The 10,529-nt window shown below is 38.3% G+C and overlaps 1 protein-coding gene across 1 annotated transcript; it reads right to left on the bottom strand.

Annotated features, from left to right (window-relative positions):
* Positions 1 to 5,068: 5,068 nt before the first annotated feature.
* LOC137398429 (CARD- and ANK-domain containing inflammasome adapter protein-like) lies at positions 5,069 to 9,585 on the bottom strand. The gene is made up of 5 exons (XM_068084538.1): positions 8,907 to 9,585; positions 5,969 to 6,031; positions 5,688 to 5,750; positions 5,327 to 5,455; positions 5,069 to 5,082 (listed from the first exon to the last, which is right to left on the bottom strand). Exons 1-5 carry the CDS (start codon positions 9,583 to 9,585, stop codon positions 5,069 to 5,071), a joined length of 948 nt encoding a protein of 315 aa, XP_067940639.1.
* Between the last annotated feature and the right edge of the window lie 944 nt (positions 9,586 to 10,529).

Here is a 10,529-nt window from a genome sequence, read left to right as displayed (position 1 = left end):
ATTTCTGCCGGTTTTCTTTCTGTAAGGCTGAAAGTTTCCGTTCATTTTGTTCTTGTAGTGTTATGATTTGCTTTCGAGCCCCATTCAATGCTGAAACAAAGTGGGTAGACAAAGGAAACCTGTTGAGTCATATGCCAAAATGTTATTGCTTGTAATTGGCAATCAAATCAGGTGGTGAACATATTGGTACTTACATATATATGTACATTCACCTGCATAGCAAAACATTGATACACCTTTTCAATTATAAAAGTATCAAACTCCTCTCTACCTCAGTGCTGTACTGACAATTGACTAGTAATATATTCACATAGGAATTTACCTTCTTCCTGTGCCTCAGCTTGCTCCTGTAGAGATGACAGTTTCTGTTGAGCTTCTTTTAAGGCTAAAAAACACAGTAATAGTGTAACAGAGTTTAATAGAAAGGTCAGATATTTAAGAAATAGCAAAGTCAGGTTGGTAAAGTTAAAATGTCACACAAAAAAACTTTTGATATGTAAGCAACACTAAGAACCAAGTTACTGTTAAAAACATCAGGATAACAGTATCAAGGTAATAAATATGAAAATAAGCCAAGCCACTTTGTGTTGAGAATAGGACGTACCTTGAGTCTTCAGCTTGTCCGCTATTTGCAGACTACTTATCTTTTCATCAGCGACAACAAGAGCTACAGAAAAGCAGAGAGAACTTTTTTGTAGTTGTTATAACAGATACTGTGTATTAACTTAGTGCAGTCTGGTGGAGACTTACTACAAATTATTACCTACCATTATAGTAATTGCCATTTATGACAATCAAATATTCATTTATGTGGCTATTATTGTTAGCTATATATCCAAATTATTAAATCAAAGTCTATGCTTAAAAACACAGAACCTGAAGTCTATTACCCCGATAGTGGATCAGAGAAATTGTACTCAAACAAAAGTAGCCAAGGTTCCAATTGAGATAGTGTCGGTTTAAAAGTCAATCAAAAAATTATGATGAAGCTATTCAGGACATTCAAACAATCTAGAACTTTCTGGTGCAGATGTTCCGACACAGGATCTTGACGCACGCAGTTTCAGTTGATACAGGTTATGATCTGTGGCTATGCTAATTTAATTTGGTAATTACTTTTAATCCTTATTTCGTTAGCTACATAAATGTTTATGAACGCATAGACACATTTGATCAAAGGATATAGCAAACTGCTAAATGAAAACTGCTAATTTAAGTAAATGTTGCTGTTATACTTTTTAGCCTTGATTAAAGTTTTCTGAGCCATAATGAGTCACATTAAAATTCAAAAAGTTTTGAACTTAGGACCTGTGTTCAGATGTCTACTCGAAATCATTAAACCACAAGTTCCTGCGAAAAAAACCTGCACCAAAAAGTCTTAAAACACTAATATGTATACACTGCAATAGATACATACATGTATATATGTATATATATATAAATATATATATATATATATATATATATATATATATATATATATACACAGATATAGGACAGATAGCGCAGTTGGTAAGGTATCGGAACCGTGATCATTAGGTCCTCGGTTCAAACCCCAACAACTGCACTTTTCTAGTGGTCCTTGGACAAGACCCTTGCTTGTATAACGTCTACAACCTCTATGATGAGTGCAATAATCAAAGCCATGCCGGCTCGGACGTCGCCGGGTCAAACAAGGTCTGCGCTGCCTGTAGCTGAACCAGGACAGGGCAGTGAAAAATGGGCTACTGGTTCAAAACGGATGAATTGGACTCGGACTGATAACACGGACCTCATGCAGTGCTACTTCATGAGTGAACCTCTAAAGTGGGGCTACATGGGAAGGATGCGTCAACTGTGGATAAACGTGCGCCCTGAATTGCCACTAACCGCTAAGCAACTTGTAGCTCAGAGGAGTAACATAATCAATACCGGAACTTGAGGTAGATGAAATTAGGGAACAGTTCACCCAAGTAACCTTGTGACAGTGAGTGCATATCAGTGAGTGCATATCAACACACACTGTCACGCATGCACGATCATGTGTCGACTCACGGGTTGAAGAAGACATGCACTTGGACCTTTACCCAAGGGTGAGAGAGCTTGCGGGAAATATCATCAACAAGATGTCAGCTGCTAATGATTATGGAAGCAGGGTACCGCCACGAAGAGTTAGCAAGACCGTACCTAAGAAGCTGTTAGAAGACATTAACTTGGCACTGGAGTCGATCTCAATGGATCAATCAGTGAGATCGCCAATAATGCCAATAATGCCTTAATCTACAGTACAGCAACCATCATCTTGGAGGAGATGGGTATTAAGCCACTGCCAACAAGGCTTCAAGCCATTCCATCCTGGCAGCTGAGGCTACAAAATAAGATCAAGGACTCGCGCAGGAAGTTAGTAGGCTCAGTGAGAGATCTAACCACAGTTTGGAGCGTTCAAAAAAGGAAGCCACAATAGAAGCTCTAGAATCTGCCAAACAGCAGCTAGTAGCACTTTCGGCACGACTGAAGCGGTACACCAAAGAGCGGGATAACAAGAGAAAGAACAAACTGTTCATCAATAATCTATCTAGAGTGTATTCCCAGTTCAAAGGTGAACTGCAGAGGCCAATGTCTGAGCCTCCCCGATCTAGCACTTCAAAGTTCTGGAAGGACATCTGGGAAAAAGAGACTACTCATAACACCTCTGCAAATTGGCTGAAGAGGCTTAAAGAGAGCCATCAACACACTGTGGCTCAGCAAGGACTCACCATCAGCGAAGAGGACATCAAGTGCAGAGTGCAGCGTATGAAGAACTGGGCAGCACCTGGCCATGACATGATTCAAGCCTTCTGGTTAAAGAAATTGACATCACTTTACACTAGAATGGCTAAGCAGATGGAATACCTAATAGAAGAAGGTGACCATCCAAAATGGCTGACCACAGGATGAACTGTACTTCTGATAAAAGATCCAAAGCAGGGGCCGATTCCCAAAAACTGTCGACCAATAACGCGCCTGCCCACCATTTGGAAACTGCTCTCAGAAATAGTTGCAGACAAACTGGAAGAGCACATGAGTCACTATATGACCAGTGCTCAGAAAGGAATTGGGCGCAACACCCGAAGAGCTAAACATCAGTTACTGGTGGATCGGACGGTCTGTCAAGACAGCAGGAGAAGGCAAACCAATCTTGCCATGGCTTGGATTTACTACAAAAAGGCATATGACTCAATTCCCCATAGTTGGATACTTGAGTGCCTCAGTGTGTACAATTTTCACCCTGCTCTTGTGGCATTCATCAAGATGTCAATGACCAAATGGAGGACGGAACTGGAGGCTAATGGCAAAAAGCTGGCGAGTGTACAAATTAAGCCAGGCATCTATCAAGGTGACTCCTTATCACCGCTGCTCTTCTGCATATGCCTAAACCCTCTAAGCATTATGCTGGAGGAGACTCAATATGGGTACCAGTTTAAGAGTGGCACCAAGATAAACCACCTCTTCTACATGGATGACATCAAGATGTACGCTAACAAAGAAAGGGACATTGATTCGCTAATACAGCTCACCCAGATATACAGCAAGGACATCGGAATGACCTTCGGTATTGAGAAATGTGGAAGGCTAATTCTCAATAAAGGCCATTCTATGCTCACAGATGGCCTAAGAATGCCAAATGGTACCATCAAACATATAGAAAAAAGGTACAAGTACTTGGGGATTATGCAAAGCAACATCAACCACAAAGCCGAGGTTTGTCAAAAAGCCATTACCGAATACAAGAAATGCCTTTGGCAGTTCTTACGGAGCCAGCTTAATGCCAAGAACCAAGTCATGGCAATAAATACCTACGCACTGCCAGTAATAAGATATCCAGCAGGCATAATAAAGTGGACTGAGGAAGCCACCAAAGAAACAGATATAGCAACTCGTAAACTGCTGACCATGCATGGAGCACTCCACCCAAAATCTGATACTACTAGATTGTATCTTGATAGGAAAGATGGCGGTAGCGGACTCAAAAGTGTACAGCAGACAGTGAAAGAGGAGGAGCAAAACATCAAAGCATGTGCAGCCTCCATGGCCATCTCAGATAAGTTGCTAGCTGAGTTACAGTCATCTGCTTTGACAATAGAACTTCGGACTGATGAAAGGAAAATGACTGGCACGTGAAACCTCTTCATGGTGGTTACCACGAAAAATATCTAAGGTTGGCGATCTCCACCAGAAATATATGTTGCTGAACATAAGAAACCTAACGACCAATACAGAGTCGCTACTCATATGAGCGCAGGAGCAAGTGCTCCCAACAAGGCAACTTCAAACAAAAGTCTATCACACTAGAGACGATCCTAGATGCACTGTGCAAATATGCACCTGAGACCATTCAACACATCATCAGTGGATGCAAGCAGCTAGCAGGAAATGCATACACTGAACGGTATAGTAATGTTGCAGGTGTTGTGTACAGAAGTCTATGTGACGGGTATGGCCTTAGTAAACCACAACACTGATGGGAAACTCCTGGTAGGGTCAATGAAAATAACCGCGCTAAGATCATCTGGGACTTCTACATCTGGACTGACAAGCAGCTTCTAGCAAGCCAACCAGATATAGTGGTGGTAGACAATGAGAACAAGAAGGCTACAATAATAGATTTAGCATTAACCAATGACTACGAAATAGCCAGCGAAAAAAAAGAAAAGGTGGAGAAATATCTCCCTCTTGGAGAGGAGATTGAAAATTACTTGGATGTAGGAACAACGGTAATTCCAGTAGTACTGAAGCACTGAGCGCAATGACACTGGCACATAAAATGTGGCTTGCCTCGATACCGACAGCAATCAACTCAAGTGAGTTGCAAAAAATGTGCTAATGGGAATGGCTAAGGTCTTGAGGCAAGTGCTCAAACTCCCAGGACTATGATAGGAAACCTGAGTTAGAGCAGAAATTACCACCCATATGGGTTAACCGAGGTCAGTAACGCACTTATATATATATATATATATATATATATATATATATATATATATATATATATATATGTATATATAAATTGTTTCCTCACCCCGGATACCCCGTATGGGTGGTAATTTCTGCTCTAACTCGGGTCTCCTACCAGAGACAGAAACAGTCACAGTAACAGAAATACATTACCATTGTTACAAATATCTTACTGTTATGTAGCTTACTTAGCTTGCATTTGAGAATCATAGTAGGTGCTAAACACAACAGATGCTTAGATTGACCTGCATAGCAAAACTTAGATATACATAATCAAAAATTTAAGAAACTAACCTCTCTCTACCTCAGTAATGTACTAACAAAAAACTAGTAAGATATTTACATAGAAAGCTACCTTTTGCCTGTTGCTCAGTGTATTCTTGCAGAGTCAATAATTTCTGCCGACTTTCTTTCTGTAAGGCTGAAAGTTTCCGTTCATTTTGTTCTTGTAGTGTTATGATTTGCTTTCGAGCCCCATTCAATGCTGAAACAAAGTGAGTAGACAAAGGAAACCTGTTGGGTCATATGCCAAAATGTTATTGCTTGTAATTGGCAATCAAATCAGGTGGTGAACATATTGGTACTTACATATATATGTACATTCACCTGCATAGCCAAACATTGATACACCTCTTCAATTATAAAAGTATCAAACTCCTCTCTACCTCAGTGCTGTACTGACAATTAACTAGTAATATATTCACATAGGAAGTTACCTTCTTCCTGTGCCTCAGCTTGCTCCTGTAGAGATGACAGTTTCTGGTGAGCTTCTGTTAAGGCTAAAAACACAGTAATAGTGTAACAGAGTTTAATAGAAAGGTCAGATATTTAAGAAATAGCAAAGTCAGGTTGGTAAAGTTAAAATGTCACACAAAAAAACTTTTGATATGTAAGCAACACTAAGAACCAAGTTACTGTTAAAAACATCAGGATAACAGTATCAAGGTAATAAATATGAAAATAAGCCAAGCCACTTTGTGTTGAGAATAGGACGTACCTTGAGTCTTCAGCTTGTCCGCTATTTGCAGACTACTTATCTTTTCATCAGCGACAACAAGAACTACAGTAAAGCAGAGGTAACTTTTTTGTAATTGTTATAACAGATACTATGTATTAACTTAGTGCAGTCTGATAGAGACTTACTACAAATTATTAGCTACCATAGCAATTGCCATTCATGGCAATCAAATATTCATTTATGTGGCTATTATTGTTAGCTATATATCTAAATTATTAAATCAAAATCTATGCTTAAAAACACCAAACCTGAAGTTTATTACCCCGATGGTGGATCAGAGTAATTGTACTTAAACAGAAATAGCCAAGGTTAACATAGAGATAGTGTCGGTTTTAAAGTGAATCAAAAAATTACGATGAAGCTATTCAGGACATTCAAGCAATCTAGAACTTTCTGGTGCAGATAATTCGACACAGGATCTTGACGCGCGCAGTTTTAGTTGATTCAGGTTATGATCTGTGGCTATGCTAGTTTAATTTAGTAATTACTTTTAATCCTTATTTCGTTAGCAGCATAAATGTTTATGAACACACAGAAACATTTGATCAAAGGATATTGCAAACTACTAACTTACGTAAATGTTGCTGTTATACTTTTTTAGCCTTGATTAAAGTTTTCTGAGCCATAATGAGTCACAAAGAAATTGGAAAAGGTTTGAACATGAAACCTGTGTTCAGATGTCTGCTCGAAATTGTTTAGCCACAAGTTCCTGCAGAAAACACCTGCACCAAAAAGTCTCAAAACACTAATATGTATACGCTGCAATAGATACCTATATATATATATATATATATATATATATATATATATATATATATATATATATATGTATATATATATATATATACATATATATACAGTGAAACATGGATTACTCGCCCTCGGATATAGCAAACACATGGTTAACTCGAACGGATTTGCTTGGTCCGTTCCCACACAATGATAAATTGCTCTATATAACTCGAACTCAACACTGTTAATTCGAACTGTTTTTTGCCCAACGGCTACCGAAACGGTTGCTATCAGTTTAGAAAATCACTTTATTCCAAGCCATAGAGGTAAACCTCAACTTTTCGTAATTTATAAGCGTCGTTATTACCTCCATCGGCAAAATATTTTTGTCAACGGCTTTTCTAAAGGTTTGGTGAAATTTGATTTATACTGCTATACGATGAATAGCACGGGCTTGCCGGGTCACGTGCGCAAGGATTTTTGCCACGCACATACAAAACAAAAACAGCATATTGTTTTGTAATTGCGTGGCAAAAATCCTTGAGTGCGTGACCCGGCTAGCCCGTGAAGAATAGTTTTCCGACGTTGAGTCCATGTTGAATCAACGTCAGAATGTTGAATGTTTAAAACGTCTTAAAAATTGTTGTAATTAAACGTATACGTTGTCTTAGCTAAAAAGAACTATTCATCGTTTGACCTCAACACAGAATACGTGTGTACATTTAATCAGTATCCATTCGAAAAGCGTGAGTGATTTAAAATGTACCGTAAAACCTATTAAATATTTTAGTTGAACTGCCTCGGAGTGTTGCTCTTAACGAATCCCAAGTAAAGTAAGATAATCTTTGCATAAACTTCAAGAAAATCGGCAAAATTGATCGTGGGTAAAACGCTCAAAAGAAAAAGATGCCTTTTCTTTTGAGCATTTCAGCAACGATCAAGTTTTGCCAATGTCAATCTAAAAATCGTCCTGGCAATAACATCACCTCAAACAACAAACCAATCTCAAGTGATAGAGAAATCTTTATACTTTTTGATAAAAACGTTTTAAACTTTGCATTGGAAGCATTTAATTTGAAACAAGCCATTTGTGCTTTCGATTTATATTATAGTTTGTATATGTACATCTATCTACTAATAAATAAGTAAATACATGGACTTGTGACAGTGCTCTGATAACTTGAACGCTTTGATAATTCGAACACTTTTGCTCGGTCCTTGAAGTTTGAGTTATCCAAGTTTCACTATATATATATATATATATGTACAGTCAAACATGGATAACTCAAACTTCACGAGACTGAGCAAAAGTGTTCGAATTATCAGAGCGTTCAAGTTATCAGAGCACTCTCACAAGTTCATGTACTTACTTATTTATTAGTAGATACATGTACATATACAAACTATAATATAAATCAAAAGCACAACTGGCTTGTTTCAAATTAAATGCTTCTAATGTAAAGTTTAAAACGTTTTTTTTTAAAGTATAGAGATTTTTCTATTACTTGAGATTGGTTAGTTGTTGAAGGGATGTTATTGCCAGGACGTTTTTTAGATTGACATTGGCAAAACTTGTTCGTTGTTGAAATGCTCAAAAGAAAAGACATTTTTTCTTTTGAGCATTTTACCCAATGAAAATAACCGCGCTAAGATCATCTGGGACTTCTACATCCGGACTGACAAGCAGCTTCTAGCAAGCCAACCAGATATAGTGGTGGTAGACAATGAGAACAAGAAGGCTACGATAATAGATATAGCATTAACCAATGACTACAATATAGCCAGCAAAGAAAAAGAAAAGGTAGAAAAATATCTCCCTCTTTGAGATGAGATTGAAAAATGCTTGGATGTAAGAACAACTGTAATTACAGTAGTACTGAAGCGCTGAGCGCAATAACACTGGCGCATAAAATGTGGCTTGCCCAGATTCTGACAGCAATCAACTCAAGTGAGTAGCAAAAAATGTGCTAATGGGAACGGCTAAGGTCTTGAGGCAAGTGCTCAAACTCCCAAGTTTCTGTTAGGAGACCCGAGTTAGAGCAGAAATTACCACCCATATGGGTTAACCGGGGTCAGGAAAGCACCTATATATATAAATATATATATATTTATTTATTTATTTATATATATATCAATGTATATATATACATAGATATATAAAAATCATACCACATAGCACTCCTACCTTCCACCACTGCTTGATTCTGCCATCTCAGCAGTAGATCTGCTGCCTCTTTCTTTTCTGTACACTCAGCACTCTCCAGAGGGGTGCACCCGTCTCTATTTTTTATGGCAAGGAGAGAAAAAACAGTCAGCAGAGACACAGATTCTAGCATGACCTTCAGAGCAGTGGTTTCTCCTCTGTATGCCGCATAGTGTAGTGCTGTAGAAAGGTTGTTATCCTGTATCATCAATAGTGAGTCTCGATGATGTTTGCAGAAGTTGTTACAAAATAACTCTACCGACTTTTCCCGTCCCCACAGTGCAGCCCATGTTAATGCTGTGGCACCAAAGTTATTTTTTTCAGCAACAAATTCATGTTTTCTCCCAAAACTGACTGTGTCCAGCAGTATTTCTACACACTGACTCTCTCCCTTTTCTAATGCAATGTGTAAAGCTGTACATCCATGAGTCTCCTTCATCCAGAGCAACTCGTCTGCTGTTGCTTTGAGAGGTGCGAGAAAAAGATGACACGCTTCTGTGTGGCCAACTTCTGCAGCTATCATCACAGCTGAGTATGGGTCATTTTTTATGGTTAGCAGGAGTCTTAGTAACTGATCTGGTTGGGTGCTCTCCAGAGACAGCTTCAATGCGGGAATCTCTATCTTTCTATCTGTTACATACCTCCTTAGCAAGTCCTCCATCTTAGACTGTAACATATGTACAGCACTCTATTAGCTGCTGTATGCAGTAAAATAGTATGGAGAAATGAGTACAAAATGTAACTCAACTGTTGACTTACAAAGCAGCTACCCATAATAGAGTGTTTGCAAGTGAACCTTGGATATTTACAGAGTATAAAAAAGAGGCCAGGGATGTCATATTCTAGCAGAGGCAAGACACATAAAACATCTGAAGGGTTCGCTGGTGTGATTGTGACTGAGGGATGAGACCAAAGCCTCATGATCTTAACTTAACCTCGCGACATGATAGGATTCATGGGCTTTCTCAGGGTAGAGAGTGATGGTCTCGCAAGGTACGCGTTACTTTATAATCACACTGACACAATGTCTTTCCTCATCAACTCTATTATTCCCAGTAAGTATGAATGATATCAACATATGCTAATATAATAAATAAATTCTAATTACCTGTTGCTATTATGTTTGTCACCTGCTCTTAATATTCCAGGCTTCTTTATAGCTTGTTGCTGGATATAATAATGGTTTCCTCACCCACCCTTATGGCTGTATCCTGATTGGCTGAGCTGAGTAATAATGCACCCAACCGTTGAATGGGCATTGAATGAAACAGTGGGAACAGTAGATATTTGTGCTGAAGCTTCTTGATTGGCAGATTCTACAACATGGTAATTGATTGATTTCTATAACTTGATTTCACTCAGTTGAAGTGAACTTTATCTGAATGAAATTACTAAAAAGTGTGATTTGAAAAGTCTGCAAAAATATTACTAAGGAGTTTGATAGTACAGTTTAACTGAATATGTTTTAGTTCTGTTAGATAAAATTGTAATACTTCACATTTTAAAAATACAATAAAAATTTTTCATCTGGCAATCTTTTAACGCCATCAACCTTCATAGAACTTGGGTATTAGTTATGAGCTGCTACCCAAGTTCGACAACTAA

This window comes from Watersipora subatra, chromosome 6 (assembly GCF_963576615.1).
Source record: "Watersipora subatra chromosome 6, tzWatSuba1.1, whole genome shotgun sequence".
In the NCBI taxonomy this organism is placed as follows: domain Eukaryota; kingdom Metazoa; phylum Bryozoa; class Gymnolaemata; order Cheilostomatida; family Watersiporidae; genus Watersipora; species Watersipora subatra.
This window is presented reverse-complemented; position numbering and strand designations above follow the sequence as displayed.